The sequence below is a fragment of the Aotus nancymaae genome, unplaced genomic scaffold, assembly GCF_030222135.1.
Source record: "Aotus nancymaae isolate 86718 unplaced genomic scaffold, 86718_ANA_hifiasm-v0.15.2.pri h1tg000059l, whole genome shotgun sequence".
In the NCBI taxonomy this organism is placed as follows: domain Eukaryota; kingdom Metazoa; phylum Chordata; class Mammalia; order Primates; family Aotidae; genus Aotus; species Aotus nancymaae.
The window spans coordinates 77,012,058-77,033,938 of record NW_026988473.1 but is presented as its reverse complement, the minus strand read 5'-3'; the positions used below and the strand labels follow the sequence as shown (position 1 = coordinate 77,033,938).

The window sequence follows — 21,881 nt, the reverse complement described above, 5'->3', positions numbered from 1 at the left end:
AAAGCCAGTAAGAGAGCCTTTGGCCATGGGATCTTAAAAACTTGTGTTAGTTTTTGTCAATTGAGTATTTTCTTTTTGTAAAGACGGGGTCTCACTATGTTGCCCGGGCTGGTCTGAAGATTCTGGGCTCAAGCCGTCTTCCTACCTTGGCCTCCCAAAGTGCTGGGATTACAGATGTAAGCCACTGCACCCAGCCCAACTGGGTCTAAATTATTTCATGTGTATGCCCCACCAATCCAGATAATTGGGAATGATACACACAAACTGTTGGAGGATGGGCTGAATTTTACATACTGATTGATTTCTCCAATAAAATGAGTACTTCAGTCTCTGTAGAGTTCTAGAGGAACTCCCCATGTTGGAATAATCTTTTCTAAAAGAATTTTACTTACTGCTAAGGCAGTCACTCTTTGGCATGGAAATGCTTCTACTCAATAAGAAAATTCAAATCATCACCAAAACATACTTGTATCCTTGTGACGCTGTCAGCTGAACAAAATCTAATTGCTATATTTCCAAGGGGTCTTCAGGTAAAGGGAAATATCCTTGGGAACTGTGTAAAAGGTTTCCCTGGATTACATTTTGGGCAGATGGGGCGGAAATTGTATACCTTATGAGTTATAGTCAGAAAAGGGTTCCAAAAATACTGTTTTCCGCAAGCAACCATTTTATCAGGGTTCCAATGAATTAGATCACATACATAGGTTAAAAATGACTACTGTGAGGCCAGGTGCGGTGACTCCCGCCTGTAATTCCAGCACATTGGGAGGCTAAAGTGGATGGATCACTTGAGGCCGGGAGTTCAAGACCAGCCTGGGCAACATGGAGAAACCCCATCTTTACAAAAACTACAAAAATTAGCTGGGCATGGTGGCATGCACCTGTGGTCCCTGCTACACAGGAGGCTGAGGTGGGATGATGGCTTGAGCCCAGGAGGCAGAGTTTGCCGTGAGTTGAGAAGGCACCACTTCACTCCAACCTGAGTGGCAGAGTGAGACTTTCCCAAAAACACGAAACAAAAAAAAGACTACTGTAATTCAACAGATAGTATAGGCATGTTGTTTGGCCTATGCCATACCTCATCTTTGATAGAGTATTTTCCCCACTTTGTTTCCAGTTTTCCTGTTTGAATTTTGGATCTCTGGATTGAGTTAATTTAACGTCAAGTTTAGATGCTCCTTGAAAAGTGAATATAGCTTGCTTTTCCTGTTTGGATGCATTTAGAGCAGTTCTTTTTGTTACCTTATTAGCTAGCTGACTTCCTTTGCTTTCTGGAGTATATGTTTTAGAATGACTTGTGATTTTAATAATGGCCAGTGACTTTTGGTAATAATATGGCTGTTAGCAATTGTGAAATAAGGTGTCTATTTTTTATGAACTGACCAGAAGTAGTTTAAAAATCTTCTTTGTTTCCATTAAAATTCCAAAATCATGAGCTACTCCAAAAGCAAATCTGCTGTCTGCATGAATATTGTAGTTATTCCATTCACCAATTGACAGATCCTGATTAATGCTATCAGTTTTGCTTGATGAACTGAGGTGGCTTCTGGAAGGTAAGCATTTTTAATTTCTTCATTTAAAGATACTGTAGAGTAACCTGGCTGGGTGCAGTGGTTCACACCTGTAATCCCAGCACTTTGGAAGGCTGTGGTGGGTGGATCACCTGAGCTCAGGAGTTGGAGATCAGCCTTGGTAACATGGCGAGACCCCATCTCTACTAAAAATGCAAAAATTAGCCATGTGTGGTGGCAGGCACCTGCCTGTAATCCCAGCTACTTGGGAGGCTGAGGGAGAAGAATTGCTAGAACCTGGGAGGCAGAGGTTGCAGTGAACCGAGATCACCCCACTGTACTCCAGCCTGAGTGACAGAGTAAGACTCTGTCTCAAAAAAAAAAGGCCAGCCGTGGTGGCTTACACTTGTAATCTCAACTCTAGGAAGCTGAGGTGGGTGGATCACCTGAGGTCAAGAGTTCAAGACCTGGCCAACATGGTGAAACCCCAACTCTACTAAAAATAGAAAAATTAGCTGGGCGTGGTGGGGCATGCCTATAATGCCAGCTACTTGGGAGGTTGAGGCAGGAGAATTGCTTGAACCCGGGAGGCAGAGGTTGCAGTGAGCTAAGATGGTGCCACTGCACTCTAGTCTGGATGACAGAGCAAGACTCTTGCAAAGAAAACCACAACAACAACAAAAAAGATACTATAGCGTAATTATTCTTTAGGTACGATCCACCTGTAAGCCAGACAACATCAGCTTTAATAAGGGGAATCTACCTGTAAGCCAAACAACATCAGCATTATTAAGAATGTCTTATTAGGTCTGTTCTAGGAGAGAGAAACTGGTCAGTTAAGATTATGCAACTGTGGCCAGGCACAGTGCCTCACACCTATAATCCAACACTTTGGAAGGCCAAGGTGGGAAGATAACTTGTGGCCAGGAGTTCGAGACCAGCCTGTGCAACATAGTGAGACCTCGGCTCTGCAAAAAAAATATCAAAATATTAGGCGGAAGGATTGCTTGAGGCCAGTAGGTCGAGCCTACAGTGAGCTGTGATTGGGCCACTGCACTCCAGCCTGGGTGACAGAGCAAGACCTGCCTCAAAAAAAAAAATAAATAAAAATAAAGATTATGCAGTTGTGCAAGTCTCATCTCGAGTCAGAAGAATGACAGAGTTTAGATTATTGCAGCTAGAGATTGTAATATGAGGTACAGAAAAAAGAACTTTGTAAGTAGTCTGATGACAGAATGATGTTGAGTGTGGTGCCAATTTTGAAGTGCTTCCACAGAATGCGGAACTAAGTAATGGGAAATCCCATCATCATTTCTTTGGTGGCTCTTACTAACAAAGCAGTGGCAGTTACTGACCTCATGCTAGGGGACAATGCTTTGGCCACAGGGTCTAGTTGCTGACTATAGTAGCCTGTAGGTCTGTTTTGGTCTCCCTGTTTTTATGTCAGAATGTCTAAGGCATTTCCCTGATTTTCAAAAACAAAAGCTGAAAATGGAATATTTATAATTTGGGGGTCCCACCCTGGGGGATCTCTAAGGCCCTGTTTATTATTACTATTATTATTATTTTTTTAAGATGGGGTTTCACCATGTTTCTCAGGCTGGTTCTGAACTCCTGAGCTCAGGCAATTCACCTGCCTCGGCCTCCCAAAGTGCTAAGATTACAGGCATGAGCCACCACGCCCAGCTCTAAGGCCCTTTTTAATCCCTTTCAGTGTTAACTGATTTTCTTTAGTCCATTCCAGAGTATCTGGCTTGTTTTGTTTTAAAAGAATACATATGCTAGGTGTGGTGGTTTCTGTCTATAATCTCAGAACTTTGGGAGGCCTAGATAGGAGGATCCCTTAAGGCTAGGAGTTTGAGACCAGCCTGGGCAACATAGGGAGACTCCATCTTGACACAAAGTTTTTTAAAAAAATTAGCTGGGCAGCTGGGTGCAGTGGTTCATAGATATAATCCCAGCACTTTGGGAGGCCAAAGCAGGTGGATCCCTTGAGCCCAGGAATTCCAGACCAGCCTGGGCAACATGGTGAAACCCATCTCTACAAAAAAATAACAAAAATTAGCTGGGTGTGGTGATATGTGCCTGTAGTCCTGGCTACTTGCGAGGCTAGAGTGGAGGATCACTTGAACCCCAGAGGTGGAGGCTGCAGTGAGCTGTAACTGCACCACTCCACTCGTCTGGACAACAGAGCATGACTCTGTTTCTTAAAAAAAAAAAAAATTAAAATTAGGAACCCATTGGATAGATGTGTTTGTTTGTTTGTTTGTTTTTAGAGACAGAGTTTCGCTCTGTTGCCCAGACTGAGGTACAGGTGTGCTCAGAGCTCACTACAGCCTGGAACTCCTGGACTCAAGGGATCCTCCCACCTCAGCTTCCCGAATAGCTGAGACTAACATGTGAATGCCACTATGCCCAGCTAATTAAAAATAACTTTTTTGTTGAGAGAAAACTTTACCATAGTGCCCAGGCTGAACTTGAATTCCTGGTCTCTGGTGATCCTACTGCCTCAGTCTCCCAAAGTACTGGGATTACAGGTGTGAATGACCATGCATGATATGTTTCTTTTTTTAAAAATAAAAAACAGAAATTTATTTCTCACAGTTCTAGAGACCGAGAAGTTCAAGGTGCCAATAGATTTGGTATCTGGTGAAGACCCATTTCCTGATTTATACGCAACACCTTCTTGCTGAGTTCTTACTTGGAAAAGATAAGCCCCCTCAGGTCTCTTTTGTAAGGGTACCAGTCCCCTTCATGAGGGCTCTGCCTTCATGGCCTAATCGCTTCCCAAAAGGCCCACTGCCTAATACCATCACCTTAGGGGTTAGGATTTTGACATATAAATTTTGTCATCGGATAGGTTTCATAAAAGATCTGATACAAGCAGAAAACAGGATTAGTGAACTCAAAGACTAGTCAATGGAAAAATCCAAACCAAAGCACAAAAAAAGCAAAGCAGAGTGCAAGATAATTTGGGAATTCATGTTTCAAGTCATTACAAGCATTAAAATGTTAATAAAGGAATACTATGAATCACACACCCCTTCTCCCCCCGCCGCTTCCTCTGGCCAGTATAAGAGTTTTAGTGCCCCCTGTCATGCAGTTCTGAACTACTGGGACCACCCTCCATATACAGTAGTAAAAGAGAGAGAAAAATAGGATCATAAGAGGCCCATTTCCTGATTCCTGTGGACCAAGAGATGAGTTTTTCTCTGGGAGTTTAGGTGACAGCTTACCTGGTACCACTGAGGAAGCAGAACAACTTTACCTGCAGTGGGGCTAATCATTGAGCAGGGCCAGGAGAGAATAGAAAAAATAAAGAAAAAAAAAGGGAGACTTTTCTCCATGTGGTTACAGGGGTTCCTTTTCCTGGTTCTCTGGTGAGAAAGAAGGACTGTCTCTTGGGAGTGTTTGTTCTCCATGCTGGTTGCATAGTTCTTCCAATGCAAGCTGCCTTGGGTCAAATCCAAAAGATAAAGGAGGAGAGGAAAAACAGGAAACTCATTATCATATTGTTCATTCTTCACGTTTTTTTTTTGTTTGTTTGTTTGTTTGTTTTGAGATGGAGTCTTGCTCTGTTGCCCAGGCTAGAGTGCAGTGGTGCGATCTCGGCTCAATGCAACCTCCACCTCTCGGGTTCAAGCAATTCTCCTGCCTCGGCCTCCTGAGTAACTGGGATTACATGCACATGCCACAATGCCTGGCTAATTTTTTTGTGTTTTTAGTAGAGATGGGGTTTCACCATGTTGGTCAGGCTGGTCTTGAACTTCTTACCTCAAGTGATCTGCCCTCCTTGGCCTCCCAAAGTGCTGGGATTACAGGTGTGAGCCACCAAGCCACACATTCTTTAAGTTTTGACTTCCCTTCTCAACCCGCCTATTGTTTTTGTTTTGTTTTGTTTGAGACAGGGTCTCACTCTGTTGCCCTGAATGGAGTCCAATTGCCTGTTTACGGCTCACTGCAGCCTTGACTTCCTGAGCTCAAGTGATCCACCTCAGCCTCCCTAGTAGCTGGGACTACAGGTGTGCAACATCACATCCAGCTAATTTTAAAATTTCTGTAGAGACAGGATCTCACTATCTTGTCCAGGCTGGTCTCAAACTGATGGTACTGGAAGGTCATCCAGAGTGGCCACTACCATCACACCCTGGCTGTGGGGAGAGCATGGGGAAGAAGTGGACAGCTCCCCTGCAGCCTGCTGCCCTGGGGGCCACCACAGTGGGGCCAGGCCTGGTCACCCACCAAGGAGGGAAAACCGGAGTAGGGGAGAGAGGTGCCGTAAGGTAGAGCTGGGATCCAGGCAGTGCTGCGTTTGCAAATGGAGCACAGAGCCTGGGCCCAGGGTACAGAGCTAGGGCCATGCTTTGGGGGCCTGGGGTGGGAAGTGGGAGTGGCACCCACTTCAGGGACCCAGCCAGCAGACACCGTGCCCACCCTGCTGTGGGTTCTGGGTTCCTGCACCTCAGGAGGAGGCTCTGTGTGGAGCCCCTTGGAGATACATTCCCAGGGTCTGCCCCGCATCAGGGTGACTGCCGAATCTGACACTTCTGATGGCTGGCCCCGGCCTGCCTCTGAGATCCGGTCCCAGAAGACCCTCCCCACAGAAAAGCCCATGAGCTGGGTAGGGGAAAGCCCTGGGCCACTCCTGAGTGCCGGGGCCATATGGGGAGCTCACAGCAACATCAACCCTGCCCTGATGCTGGCCTAGGCACAGCAAGGACCTGGAGCTTCTGCCCCAGGCTGTAAGGGACCTGGCTGGGGCTGCATGCTCCACAGAGCTGGTGGGAGCTGGGAGCAGGCAGCAGCACCCATCCCCTACACCCTAGGCACAGCTGCAGCTGCCCAAGTCGAGGCTGTGGACTCAGGCCTTCCTGTGCTCTTGGGGGCCAGGAACAGGTAGGCACTCTGCATGCCCCACCCCGAGACCTGGGCCTCTCTGTATTGTTGCGGGCTCAGAAGTGACTGTTCCCACTGCCTGGCTTCTCCCTGCTGTTGGCGCCTGTTCTGATCTTAGAGCAACACAGAACCAAGCTGGGGTGCTGTCACAGCCAAGCCAGGTACGTGCACACTCAGGACAATGCTGACATGCCAACCCCCTGCTGCCTTGGCCCCTCCAGACTGTGGGCACTGACAACCATCTGGGGGGAAGCCAAGGGGGCACTGAAGGTGGCTCAGCACTGGCCTGCAGATGCCACCCCTTGGCTTAAGCAGCCTGGACAGCATGGGACAGTGGCAGGAGGCAGACAGGCTTCTGGGCAGAAAAGAGTAGGTCCCCAGTGAGGCCTCACCTTCAGGTCAGGGAAGGCCTGAATGCTGGGGGCCAAGCTGTCAGTCCCAGGAACCAGAGTAAAGACTTGTGGTGCCTTTTCTGAGCCCACCCATGGCTACCCATGGACCAGTCAGAGCACATTTCCTCCCCTCTGAGGCCCATAAAAGCCCCAGGCTCAGCCAGAGCAAAGTAGAGGACAGAGAGGTGACAGGACGACCTGCCTACAGAGAGAAGCCACCAACTCTAGGGCCCCCTCTCTGCTAAGAGCTACAGATGATGGGACAACCAGCTGCAGAGAGGAGCTACTCTCTCTGCTGAGAACTGAACACTTGTTGGGATGACCTGCCTGCAGAGAGCAGCTACCTACTCTGCTACAAGCTGAACACTCATCAGGACACCCTGGCTATGGAGAACACCTCAGCTGTTCTATTGCTCTATAAGGCTCCCTTTCATCTTGCTCACCTCTCACTTGTCTGCACACCTCACTTTTCCTGGTTCCAAGACAAGAACTTGGGACTCGCTGAAAGGCAAGACTAAAAGAGCTATAACACAAACGGGACTGAAACACGCCCCTTTCTCACAGCATTGTGGGTGAAGAAGAGCTGCAGCCATGTGGGGAGGCCAGACCTAGAAACTCCCTGAGCCAGGGCTATGACTCCCTCTTTGGGGCCCTGAGGTTCCTGGTGTCTCCAAGCTTCCGGGCACCACTACATTCCCCAGTTCCAGTTGGGGAAGCAGCTTGTGGTGCACCTGGTCCAGCCACAACCTGGCAGACAGCCCGTGCCTATGCCAGCATCTGGAGCTGCCCACCCTGCGGCAGCAGCCAGCATGTCTAACTGTGCAGTGGCTGGCCCCCATGCTTGCTCAGACATCCCTCATCACTCCATGTCTGACTCGCAGTCTTTCTTGGAGGCATGGCATCCAGGCCAGAAGTGTGAGCCGAGCACAGCCCACCAGGCCAAATGGGGGGAATGAGCCCAGTGTGCCCTAGCAAAGCTCAAGCAAAGGGACCGGGCACAAGTTTCCAGCCAGAAAAGTGACACCCCAAAGATCTCATAACAAAACTCCTGGGCTTAAGCAATCCTCCTACCTGGGCCTTCCAAAGTGCTGGGCCTACTGGCATGAGCCACCGTGCCCAGCCCATTGTTTAATTTTCAAGTGTTCTGAAAGTTGTTGCTTTTTGTTTTTCATGCAAAGTTTTATATTTCGTAATTATTTGGGATACGGGCTGTTGTGTTAAGTCTTGGTGCTGGCCAAGGCTTATTCTATCTTGGCCAGCACCAAAAGTTCATGTGGGTTTTTTTTTTTTTTTTTTTTTTTTTTTGAGATGAGGTGCATTAGTCAGGATTCGCTAGAGAGAAAGAACTAATAGGATAGATGTACGTATGAAGGGGAGTTTATTAAGGAGTATTGACTCGCACAATCAAAAGGTGAAGTCCCACAATAGGCCGTCTGCAAGCTGAGGAGCGATGAAGCCAGTCTGACTTTTAAAACCTTGAAAGTAGGGAAGCCGACAGTGTATCCTTCAGTCTGTGGCCAAAGTGCCGAGAGCCCCTGGAAAACCACTGGTGTAAGTCTAAGAGTCCAAAAGCTGAAGAATTTGGAGTCTGATGTTTAAGGACGGAAAACATCCAGCACAGGAGAAAGACAAAGGCCAGAAGACTCAGCAAGTTGGCTTCTCCACATTCTTCTGCCTGCTTTTCTTCTAGCTGTACTGGCAGTTGATTGGATGGTGCTCACCCGCATTGAGGGTGAGTCTGCCTCTCCCAGGCCACCGACTCAAATGTTAATCTCCTTTGACAACACCCTCACACATACACTGAGGAACAATCCTTTGCATCTTTCAATCCAATCAAGTTGACAATATTAACCATCACACAAGGTCTCACTCTGGTCACCCAGACTGGAGTGGAATGGCAGGATCTCAGCTCACTGCAGCCTCTGCCTCCTGGGCTAAGCGATCCTCCAGCCTCAGCCTCCAAAGTAGCTGGGACTACAGGCATGCACTACCACATCAGGCTAATTTTTTGTGTTTTTGGTAGAGACAGAATTTCTCCATGTTGCCCAGGCTGATCTTGAACTCATGGACTCAAGAGATCTGCCCACCTCAGCCTCCCAGAGTGCTGGGATTACAGGTGTGAGCCACTGTGCCTGGCCCATGTATTCTTTAGCAAATTTCTCTTGTGTTTATGATATTCAGTTTCCTCTAATGAGTTAAAAGGAAAACTTTAGACAAATTCAAGAGAGCTTAATTGAGCAAAGAACAATTCTTGAATTGGGCAGCCCCCAGAGCAGAATAGGTCCAGAAAGACTCCAGTGCTGCCAGATGGTTGGAGAGGATTTAAGGACAGAAAAAGGAAAGTGGCTTACACAAAATGGGAGGTACAGGAACAGCTGGATTGGTTACAGCTCAGCATTTGCCTTATTTGAAGGTGGTTCAAACAGTTGGCCATGTGTGAGTGGTTGGAATATGGCTGCTGTGACTGGATGAGACTTGGCTACTTGTTACAAGAGTAGGTTACAGTCTGTGAACCCAAAATATCTGAGACAGGTTTCAGTCTACTTAGGAAGTTTATTTTGCCAAGGTTAAAGACTCACTGTGACACAGCCTCAGGAGGTCCTGACGACATGTGTCCAAGGTGGTCAGAGCATACCTTGATTTTATACATTTTAGGAAGACATGAGACATCAATTAATATGTGTATGTAAGATACACATTTGTTCTGTCAGATAAAGCAGGACAACTCTATGTGGGCACTTCCAGGTTAGAAGTAGGTAAGAGATCAAAGGAAAAGGTTGCATTCTTTTGAGTCCTTGATCAGCTTTCCAATGAATACATGATTTAGCCTGGGTCAGTGAATGTGTACATTGTTTTTACATAAACAACAGGGCAGAGAAGCAATCAGATACGCATTTGTCTCAGGTGAGCCTCAGAGGGATGACTTTGAGTTCTGTCTGTCCTTTGTCCACAGGGATTGTGAACAATTGTGAGGGAGGTTTATAATTTCTTATCTTTGTAGTTATCTTATTTGGGAATAAAACGGAAGGCAGGTGTCTGACATAGTTCCCAGCTTGACTCTTCTCTTGGCTTAGTGATTTTGAGGTTCCAAGATTGATTTTTCTTTCACAAGTCCATTTACACATCCAGTTAGGTTACATTTCACTAGGTATGAAGAAACCTTTAAGCCAAACTTAAAATACGTACGGAGGCGGTTTTAGGCTAGCCTTAATTTAACAGTGTGCACTACAATATAGGGCAATGCTGGCTGGGTATGGTGGCTCACACCTGTAATCCCAGCACTTTGGGAGACTGAGGCGGGCAGATTACCTGAGGTCAGGAGTTCAAGACTGGCCTGGCCAACATGGCAAAACCCCGTCTCTATTAAAAATACAAAAATTAGCCAGGCATGGTGGTGTGAGCCTGTAGTCCCAGCTACCCCGGAGGCCAAAGCAGGAGAATCACTTGAACCTGGGAGGCGGAGGTTGCAGTGAGCCAAGATTGCACTATTGCACTCCAGCCTGGGCGACGAAGCAAGACTCTGTCTCAAAAAACAAAAAACAAACAAACAAACAAACAAAAACAATATAAGGCAATACTGATAGGATTTATTCTATTTTACTTTAATTCTTTTTTCACCTGAGTCAGGGTTTAGAAAACAAAACTGTAATATATGGCACTTTGGCATGCTGAGTGCTTTGAATTAAGGAATATTAAAAGGTCTCAGTCTCAGCCCAAAATCTCCTGAAACTGATAAGTAACTTCAGCAAAGTCTCGGGATATAAAATCAATGTGCAAAAATCACAAGCATTCCTATACACCAATAACAGACCAATAACAGACTTAAAGAGAGCCAAATCAAGAATGGACTGCCATTCACAATTGCTACAAAGAGAATAAAATACCTAGGAATACAACTAACAAAGGATGTAAAGGACCTCTTCAAGGAGAACTACAAACCACTGCTCAACGAAATAACAGAGGACACAAACAGATGGAGAAACATTCCATGTTCATGGTTAGGAAGAATCAATATCGTGAAAATGGCCATACTGCCCAAAGTAATTTACAGATTCAACACTATCCCCATCAAGCTACCAATGACCTTCTTCACAGAACTGGAAAAAACCACCTAAACTTCATATGGAACCAAAAGAGAGCCCACATAGCCAACTCAATTCTAAGCAAAAAGAACAAAGCGGGTGGCATCACACTACTGGACATCAAACTATACTACAAGGCTACAGTAATCAAAACAGCAATGGTACTGGTACCAAAACAGATATAGACCAATGGAACAGAACAGAGGCCTTGGAGGCAACACAACACATCTACAACCATCTGATCTTTGACAAACCAGACAAAAACAAGCAATGGGGAAAAGATTCCCTGTTTAATAAATGGTGTTGGGAAAACTGGCTAGCCATACGCAGAAAGCAGAAACTGGACCCCTTCCTGACACCTTACACTAAAACTAACTCCAGATGGATTAAAGACTTAAACATAAGACCTAACACCATAAAAACCCTAGAAGAAAACCTAGGCAAAACCATTCAGGACATAGGCATAGACAAGGACTTCATGACCAAAACACCAAAAGCATTGGCAACAAAAGCCAAAATAGACAAATGGGACCTAATCAAACTCCACAGTTTCTGCACGGCAAAAGAAACAGTCATTAGAGTGAATCAGCAACCAACAAAATGGGAAAAAATTTTTGCAATCTACCCATCTGACAAAGGGCTGATATCCAGAAACTACAAAGAACTAAAACAGATTTACAAGAAAAAAACAAGCCCATTCAAAAGTGGGTGAAGGATATGAACAGACACTTTACAAAAGAAGACATATATGAGGCCAACAAACATATGAAAAAATGCTCATCATCACTGGTCATTAGAGAAATGCAAATCAATGCCGGGCATGGTGGCTTACGCCTGTAATCCAAGCACTTTGGAGGCCAAGGCGGGCAGATCACCTGAGGTCGGGAGTTCAAGACCAGCCTGACCAACATGGTGAAACCCTGTCTTTATATATATAAAAAAAGAAGAAGAAAAGAGAAATGCAAATCAAAACTACATTGCAATACGATCTCATGCCAGTTAGAATGGCAATCATCAAAAAATCTGGAGACAACAGATGCTGGAGAGGATGTGGAGAAATAGGAACACTTTTACACTGTTGGTGGGAGTGTAAATTAGTTCAACCATTGTGGAAGACAGTGTGGTGATTCCTCAAGGACCTAGAAATAGAAATTCTATATGACCCAGCAATCTCATTACTGGGTACATATCCAAAGGATTATAAATCGTTCTACTGTAAGGACACATGCACAAGAATGTATTGCAGCACTGTTTACAATAGCAAAGACTTGGAACCAACTCAAATGCCCATCGATGATAGACTAGACAGAGAAAATGGCACATATACACCATGGAATACTATGCAGCCATAAAAAATGATGAGTTCGTGTCCTTTGTAGGGACATGGATGAACCTGGAAACCATCATTCTCAGCAAACTGACACAAGAACAGAAAATCAAACACCGCATGTTCTCATTCATAGGTGGGTGTTGAACAATGAGAACACATGGACACAGGGAGGGGAGCATCGCACACTGGGGTCTGTTGGGAAGAAATAGGGGAGGGACAGTGGGGGGTGGGGAGTTGGGGAGAGATAGCATGGGGAGAAATGCCAGATACAGGTGATGGGGAGGAAGGCAGCAAATCACACTGCCATGTATGTACTTATGCAACAATCTTGTATGTTTTTTACATGTACCCCAAAACCTAAAATGCAATTTTAAAAAAGTCTCAAAAAAAAAATATGAACAAAAAAACAAAAAATAGAAAGAAAAAAACAAAAGTCTCAGAAATAAACCTCAGAACCAAGGGATCTCTCTGATCTTCTTCCTTCTCTGTAACATCTGTAAGGACTCTGGAACTTCCTTTTGTGAGTAGGGAAGCTTCTTCTGCCCCTCAAAAATGCAGTGATTCCCCCCTCTAGGAATCTCGCCAAATAACCAGAAAAGGTTAATCACCAAAAAGAGACTGGGACTTGTCACCATGTCCAGACAGTTTTTTTTTTGAGACAGAGTCTAACTCTTTTACCTAGGCTGGAGTATAGTGGCGTGATCTTGGTTCTGCCTCCTGGGTTCAAGCGATTCTCCTGCCTCTCCAGGTTGGCCAGGCTGATCTCGACCTCCTGACCTCTGGTGATCTGCCTGCCTCAGCCTCCCAAAGTGCTGGGATTATAGACATGAGCCATCATGCCCGGCCTGGCTTTTCATTTATTCTTCTGAGTGCAGCTCCAAGAGGATTACCTGGGAGACATTATCTATATAATAAGATAACCTTTGCTCAGAGTAAAGTTCTTCCCCTCATCTTCCTGGCACCTCCTGCAGAGTTCAAAACAACTTTGTTCCAGGCCATTGTTCTTGGAGCTCATTCATTTCCCCTAAAAATCTTTTACTCCTATACCCCTCTACCCACCATTTCCCCTTCCTCTATGAAGATGGGTATATAAACATCTGGACCTCATTGGATTGAGTGATCATTCTCCTGAAATTCCCTCATGCGTATGCACATTAAATAAAGTTTGCATGCTGTTTTCTCCTATTAGTCTGCTTTTTGTCAGTTTATTTTCAATAAGCCTTCAGAAAAAGTGAAGGGAAGCTTGGTCTTCTCCATGTGCATGTCAGTGTCCCCGCTAGACCGAGCTCTTTCAGGTCATGGGACCATGTCTTATCTATCTTTATATTCCTAGCACCTGGCACAGTATGTACCAGTAAAGTCTGTACCATATATACCAGTAGAGTACATATTAGTATATACTAGTACCAGTACAGTGTGTACTAGAGCACCTAGTGTAGTATGTAATAGTACATTGCTACTGAAAGATTAGGCCACACAGAGGCTTCACAGATAAACTGAAAGGAAGCTGAGCTTTAAAACCAACAGCAAGTGGAAATCTGCATTTAGGTGTTTTATTAGTCTGTTCTTGCATTGCTGTAAAGACATACTTGAGAAGAGAGGTTTAATGGGCTCGTGTTTCTGTGGTTTGTATAGGCTTCTGCTTCCAGGGAGGCCTCAGGAAACTTACAGTAATGGGGCAAAGGCAAAGGGGAAGCAGGCCGGCTGGGAACAGTGGCTCATGTCTGTACTAGAATTTTGGTAGGCCGAGGCAGAAGGAGTGCTTGAGCCCAGGAGTTCAAGACCAGGCTGGGCAACATGATGAAACCCTGCCTCTAAAATAAAATTTAAAAAAATTAAAATCAAATAAAAATTAGCTGGGTGTAGTGGCATGCGCCTGTAGTCCCAGCTACTCTGGAGGTTAAGGTGGGAGGATGGTTTGAGCCTGGGAGGCAGAGGTTGCAGTGAGCTGAGATCATGCCATTGTTTTGAGACACAGCCATACCCTGTCCAAAAACAGAAAGGAAAAAAAAAAATAAAAAAAAATGTTTTAAAAACGGGAGGCAGGCACATCTTCACATGGCCAGCATGAGATAAAAAGAGAGTGAAGAGGGGAGATGCTACACACTTTCAAACAAGCAAATCTTGGGAGAACTCTATCACAAGATGGCACTAGGGGGATGGTGCTAAACCTTTAGAAACCACCCAGCCGTGATCCAATCACCTTCCACCAGGCCCCACCTCCAACCCTGGGGATTACAATTCAACAGGAGGTTTAGGTGGGGACACAGAGCCAAACCGTATCAGGTATCTACTGTAGTGACAAATATCAGGTTGCCAATGCAAATAATATCAAGTGTTAGTCTAAATTTGAAGAAGTTAATCCTCGTTGTGGTCAGTATGAGTCAGAAAAACAGAGCATATCAGAGAAATGAGGCTAAAGGTAGGAGTTCTAGGAACAGCAATCACAGATTTGGCCAATGAATATACCAGATTTTTTTTTTTTTTTTTTTTTTTGAGACAGAGTCTCACTCTGTTGCCCAGGCTGGAGTACGGCACAATCTCAGCTCACTGCAACCTCCGCAATCTGGGTTCAATTAATTCTTCTGCCTCAGCCTCCTGAGTAGCTGGGACTGCAGGCGTGCACCACCACACCTGGCTAATTTTTGTACTTTTAGTAGAGACGGGGTTTCACCGTATCAGCCAGGCTGGTTTTGAACTCTGGACCTCATGATCTGCCAGCCTCGCCCTCCCAAAGTGCTGGGATTACAGGCGTGAGCCACTGCACTTGGCTGAATATACCAGATTTTCTATGGAAAATTCAGTTTTTAATATTTCATTAATTTAGTCACACAAAATGCCCTGTCAGATTGTGTTCTGTGATATGAAAGACCAAAATAGATGCTCCTTTATCAACTAAGAAGAACCCTAAAGTTAAGGAAATGAAAGTTACATATGGGTGGAGGGTTCAGGGCTTGGCTGGCATACCAACTTTGCAAACTCCTAAGGCTACAAGAAAAACCACTCTTGCTAAATTCGCTAAAAATATTGGGAAAATTGTCAGAACCTTACTAACCCTGATTTACAATCCAAACCACTATAGCTCTGATCGGATAACGAACCAGCTTTACAAACATTCTTTCCTGATAAGCAACTGAAGTCTTCAAGCCAGTTTCAGCCAGTTAATAGAGACTACATGCAAACTTTGTGTCCAACAGTTCACCTTTTGACATGAAGAGCCAAGTTCCGCCTTATTTCAATGTTAAAACCTTACCCCAAAGTGAACGTGGGATGTGTTACGTATATGTTTATCCATTGCACATGTGTTCAACTCCCCTTATATATATATATAACTTTTCTCCCAAACATGCTGAGTGTTTTCTATTGTGTAATACAGGCCATGTGAGGCATAAAAACCAACCTGCTCCCTTCCCTCTGGGAAGAGAGAGCACCTGTGGCATAAGCCGGAGACTGTCTCTTCCAGCTTTGCAAGCTGAAATCACCAATAAAGCTCTCCTTTCTACTACTTAGCCATCCTGGTGGTCCTTTGGATAACATTTTCTTTTTCTTTAAAGAAACATGATCTATCGGACTCTGTTGCCAAGGTTGGAGTGAGGTGTTGCCATCTCGGTTTGCTGTAGCCGCAGCCTCCAGGTCTCAAGTGATCCTCCCACTTCAGCCTCTCAAATAGCTGGGGCTACAGGTATGTGCCATCATGCCCAGCAAATTTTTTTTTAGTTTTTGTAGAAATAAGGTCTCACTATGTTGCCCAGACTGGGCTCAAGTGATTCTCCCACCTCAGCCTTCCAAAGTGCTGGGATTACAGGCATGAGCCATTGCACCTGGCTGGATGACAGTTCTTTAGGTTTATCTGTGTTCTTATTTTAGGTTTGGAAAGATGGTATGACTCTGTGATGTATAATAAGATTATGTAGTATGTATAGATAGTCTTCATCCCAGTATTCTGACACAGAGCTCCTAAAACCCTGGGAACCTCCAAAGTGATAAGCGGTTTTTTTGTATGCTAATGAAATGACAGTGATAAATGGGTTTCTGCATATGCTAGAAGATCCTGGATAGCTTCAGGATGGGGGCTTCTTGCCCAGGAACCAACCTTGTGATTAAAGAGATATGACTTTCAGTCCCAACCCCAACCTCGAAAGAGAGGCTGAAGGTTGAGCTAATCACCAATGGTCAATGATTTAATGAATTCTGCCCACATAAGGAAGCCTCCATAAGATCCCAAAAGAAAGGAAGAGGCAGGTAGATCACTTGAGCCCAAGAGTTCAAGACAAGCCCGGGTAACATGGTGAAACCCCATCTCTACAAAAAATACAAAAATTGGCTGGGTGTCGTGGCGTGCACCTGTTAGTCCCAATTACTCAGGAGGCTGAGATAGGAGGATTGCATGAGCCTGGGAGGCAAAGGTTTCAGTGAGCAGAGATCATGCCACTGCTCACTCCAGCCTGGGTGACAGAGTGAGACCCTGTCTCAAAAACAAAAACAAAACAGAAATCCAAAAGAAAAGGGTTGGATAGCTTCCAAATTGCTGAACATGTGGAGGTGCCTAGAAGGTGGGGCACCCAGAGATAGTGTGGAAGCTCTAGACTTCTGCTGGCCTTTCCTTATGCATCTCTTCCGTCTGGCTGTTCATCTGTATGCTTTATTATATCTTTTATTAATAAACTGAAAAATATAAGTATAGTGTTTCCTTGAGTTCAGTGATTTGCTCTAAGCAAATTAATCAAACCTGAAGAGGTGGGCATAGAGACCTCAATTTACAGTGGGTTAGTCAGAAATATAGGTGACAACCCGAAGCTTGTGATTGGCATCGGAAATCGGGAGGCAGTCTTTGAGGACTGAACGATTAAACTGAGGGATCTGATGCTATCTCCAAGTAAATAGTGTTAGAAATGAATTAAATTATAGGACCCCCAGCTGACGTCTGCTGGAGAATTGCGTGGTGTGTGGGAAAAACCCCATGCATCTGGTCACAGAAGCATTCTGTGTTGTATTGAGTGAATGTAAGAGTAAGAAGAGCACTTTGGGTAAGGGTCTGTAAGAGTAAGAAGAGCACTACAGTGCCTCTTGTCTGTAATCCTAGCACTTTGGGAGGCTGAGACGGGCAGATCACTTGAGGGCAGGAGTTGGAGATCAGCGTGGCCAACATGGTGAAATCCTGTCTCTATAAAAAAATAAAACTAAGAAAAAATTTAAAAGAAAAGGATTTTGATTTACCCCCTCATCTCTATTAGATGCTATAAATGTACCTGGTCTCCAGGTTTCTTGAATTGTGTCTATTAGAAATATAATTTTGAACTAAAATCCCTAACACAAGAAATGTACACAAAACTAGAAACTTAAAAGGATGAAATAAAATATGTAAGTGGATCTTCTAATATCCACACACCCCTCGGAAGGTCATGTGCACCTGCTGTCCATGTACCCCATTTTGGAGAGCACTAATGGAAGAGTAAAGGCAGCATGTATAGTGAGAAGAGGCCCAGGACTACTTCAGATAATCTCCACACCTGGAATCTGATCTGAAATAAGCTCTGATCTGAAATCAGATCTGAAATCTGTAATTAAGAATCTAACTTAATTTATGTTTGACTGCTGATGGCTTTTAAGCCTTACCCCACCCTCTTCCCCTTCTGCCCCACACCTCTGGCAAGCTAAGAAAGGCTGGGTACTAGCAGATGTGGTGGCCCATGTCTGTAATCCAAGCACTTTGGGAGGCCAAGGCAGGAAGATCACTGGAGCCCAGCCTGGGCAACATAGTGAGACCCCCATCTCTTAAAAAAAATAAAGTAAAGCCTGGATGTTCCCGTCTTTGATACCAGTGGGAAATTCAAACCACATGCAAGAAACATCACTCTTGCCCTAATTCCTAACCACCATAAAAACCTCAAGTCAGTCTCCTTCCCTGTTGTCAAGTATTTTTGGATTTGCTTAGGAACTGCCCTGCTTTCCCCAGAAAGCTTCATTATGTGAGTCACAACCCTTTTATATTCTGTTGGTGTGTGTGGCTTCATCAGTCATTTTTTTTTTTTTTTCTTGAGACAGGGTCTCACTGTGTTGCCCAGGGTACAGTGCAATGGTGCAATCATAGCTCACTGCAGCCTCAACTTCTGCGCTCAAGTGATCCTTATGCCTCAGCCATCTGGGCAGCTGGGACAACAGGTGTGCACAGCTATGCCCAGATAATTAATTTGTCTTTTCTTTTTTGTAGAGATGGGGCCTCTCTATGTTGCCCAGGCTGGCCTTAAATTCCTGGACTCAAGTGATCCTCCTACCTTGGCTTCCCTAAGTACTGGGATTACAGGTGTGAGCTGCTGAACCTGGCTGTCAGTTTGGATATCTGAACCAAATTTTGGGTGTGGAATGCAACCTGTCTCATTGTGGGATGGCCCCAAAAAAACAGCATCCTCCTTTACAGTCCATCTACTGCTTTATTTCTTTTCATAGCACTTAATACCACCTGACATATTATATATTTATTGTTTGTCTTCCCACTAGACAGATCCCCAGCTTTAGTAAAGTGTTTGGCATAATCATCTGAGTGGTACTTTGCTAGCACTGTTTTTTTATGTTATTTTATTTTATTTTACATAAATGACTTGATGGAGCTAGCACTGTTAAAGGCACTAGTGCTACAGTCATGAACAAGGCCATTGCCTGCATAAAGTGTACACTCCAGAGAACAGGTAGGTGTTATTTTTCTCTGGAGGTAAGATATTAAAAATATAATATTTCATAAATTTTTTAATTCTTTTTTTGCATCAAAATAGTGCTTAAAATAATAGGAATTTATATATAGCTAACATCCAAAGTGGACAATTAAAGATATTATTTGAAAATTATTTACTTAGTACTAAAGACTTCCTAAATTTGCACATTAGCAAAATTGGCATTAGCACCATTAGAGAGTTGATCTTTGGCTCATGATTATTCAAAGAATATCCAGGAAAATTTCAATCATTACAATCAGTGAGTATAATTTTATATTTCAGCAAGTATAGTGGTCACGTTCAGCAACAGCCTCACTTACAAATTAAAGCAAGCTCACTTCTGTGTTGTACTTTGATGCTGTTTTTCCCCCTTCTCTTGCAAATACCAGCGAAATACAAATTGCTTCTAAGTGGCAATCCAAACAAGGGAGGAATTATGGCTAACCAACTAGTTGCTAATATTTGTGTTTTTATTTTTTATTTAAGAAAAGATTTAAATAATAGAGGGTCTCACCATGGTGCCCAGGCTGGTCTTGAACTCCTAGGCTCAGGAAATCTTCCCACTCGGCCTCCCAACATGCTGGGATCACAGGCTTCGGCCACCATGCCCAGCCTGTTAATGTTGGTGAAAGGTTTAACTTCAGCAGAAGGGTAAAGGGCTCCCACCTGCCACCTTGTTCCATGAAAAGAGTATACCTGATTACTAGAATGAATGTTTAAAATTCAATACAAAGATTCAATAATGATCAACATTTCTAAACACTGATTTTTCTTTCTCTCTTTTTCAAATTTTTTTAATGTCATGCAGGTAATAATACTGATTTTTCTCATACTCAGAAACATCTACTTAGCAGTTGTGTGATGCTAATTTGCAAAATTTAATAATGTTATACAAATATAAGTTACTACTAATACATAGTAGAAATAATTGCATGATTCCTGATGTTTATATTCAAGGTATAAACATGACTGATTTTGCTAAAAGTAGAATTAAAAAACAATGAAACTGGTATGTAAAAAATTAAAGAATATCTCGATTAGGTATTTTTGTTCCCAATTTCTTTCAGACAGGTCTATGAAATAATATAGAATATAATGTCAATATATCCTTTCATATGAAGTAAAAAAAGGGGTTTAAGTAGTGAGATCATTTCTATTTTTTACTTTTTAAAAAAATAGAGACAAGGTCTTGCTGTGATGCCCAAGCTGGTCTCAAACTCCTAGGCTCTAGTGAGCTTGAAGAGACAGGGACTTGTGATGCCCAAGCTGGTCTGAAACTCCTAGGCTCTAGTGAGCCTCCTGTCTCAGCCTCCCAAAGGGCTGGGATTAAAGGCATGAGCCATTGTGCCTGGCTGGTGGGATAATTTCTATTGGTTTTATAGATGTATCAATTAATGAGTCAACAATTAATTAGCCTTAATTATTTCTTTTTCTAAATAAGTATCAGCTGATTTAATCTCGCCCAATTGAATGAGTCTCCTTTGGTTGATCAATGCGATAGAGAAACTCTGCAGGTAAGAAGTATCCAAGATATTCCACTATATCTGGAGTAGTGTCATAGTGGTAGTGTCCACCTTCTCCATGATGACTAAAAAAATGAGTGTGCTCCAGTCGCAAATCAAACCCCTAGGACAACAGACAAACAACACGTCAGTACTGAAATTATTTTGATTAGAGTTTAAGGGGGAAGGAGAACTTTTCACGTTGCAGTAGTTTTTATTTTTTATATAGGTAATACATTCACATGTTCTAAATTCAAAGAGTGCAAAAAGATATATTCAGTAAAATGTATCTTCTTCTCTCTTGCCCTCACCACTCACTACCCTTCCTAGCAGATAACCAATGTAAGCAGTTTCTTGTATCCCTTCCAGAAATATTTATTTTTACTCAAATGTATTATTTTGTATACACTTTTCTGCACACAACTTTTTTTCACTTAACAATTTAATTTTGAGATCTTTGTATACGAAATCATAAAAGAGCTTCCTCATTCTTTCATACCTACATGGTATTCCATTGTTTACATAACTTCTCAACCGAATGTAATCACTCAATCAAAAGATATGATCTGGCTGGGTACAGTAGCTCACACCTGTATCCCACCACTTTGGGAGGCTGATGTGGGCAGATCACTTGAGGTCAGGAGCTCCAGACCACCCTGGCTAACATGGCGAAACCCTGTCTCTACCAAAAATACAAAAATTGGCCGGGTGTGATGGTGAGCACCTGTAATCCCAGCTACTCAGGAGGCTGAGGCAGGAGAATTGCTTGAACCCAGGAGGCAGAGGTTGCAGTGAGATGAAATGGCACCACTGCACTCTAGTCTGGGCAACAGAGCAAGACTCTGTCACAAAAACGAAACAAAACAAAACAAAACAAAAAACCAATAATATAGTAGACATTTGCTTGGAACTGGTCTATAATTTTTTTTCCTAGTATATAGTATTGTAATATAATGAACACCAAACAAGATGATAGGAGACCTGAATCCTAGTTGTGACTCTACTATTGTTTGTTTGTTTGCTTGTTTTGAGATGGTGGTTACAGTGTTGCCCAGGCTGGTCTCAAAATTCTGGGTTCAAGTCAGCCTCCTCAGTAGTTGGGAATACTGTGGTATGCCACCATGCCCAGCTACACCTGCTATTTAATAAAATAATTTTGGATGTTATTTAAAATGCTTGTGCCTTCATTACCTCAAAGGTAAAATCTGTTCTGCCTAACAGGATGGTGAAGAGCTCCCTTATCTTCCAAAATAACTTAGAGGCTATCCTAATTCTTTTTTTTTTTTTTTTTTTTAAGACGGGGTTTCACTATGTTGGTCAGGCTGGTCTTGAACTCCTGACCTCAGGTGATCCGCCTGCCTTGGCCTCCAAACTGCTTGGATTACAGGCGTGAGCCACCACGCCCGGCCCCCTAATTCTTAAATAACAACACCACATGGCTGGGTGAGGTGGCTCAGC

At 43.7% G+C, this 21,881-nt stretch overlaps 1 protein-coding gene across 11 annotated transcripts in view; it reads right to left on the bottom strand.

The window, feature by feature from the left end:
- Positions 1-4,220: 4,220 nt before the first annotated feature.
- Positions 4,221-21,881, bottom strand: part of CUNH11orf54 (chromosome unknown C11orf54 homolog) — a 35,656-nt gene continuing 17,995 nt past the window's right edge. For 7 of the 11 annotated variants that reach the window (XM_064365408.1, XM_064365413.1, XM_064365412.1 and 4 more), the window contains one exon: positions 10,419-20,547. In XM_064365408.1, the coding sequence (XP_064221478.1) occupies positions 20,374-20,547 (174 nt within the window). In that variant the 3' untranslated portion in view covers positions 10,419-20,373. Of the gene's footprint in view, positions 4,966-9,489; positions 10,320-10,418; positions 20,548-21,881 lie in introns of those variants that run through there. The other 4 variants (XR_010338388.1, XR_010338389.1, XR_010338387.1 and 1 more) reach the window with 4 other exon arrangements.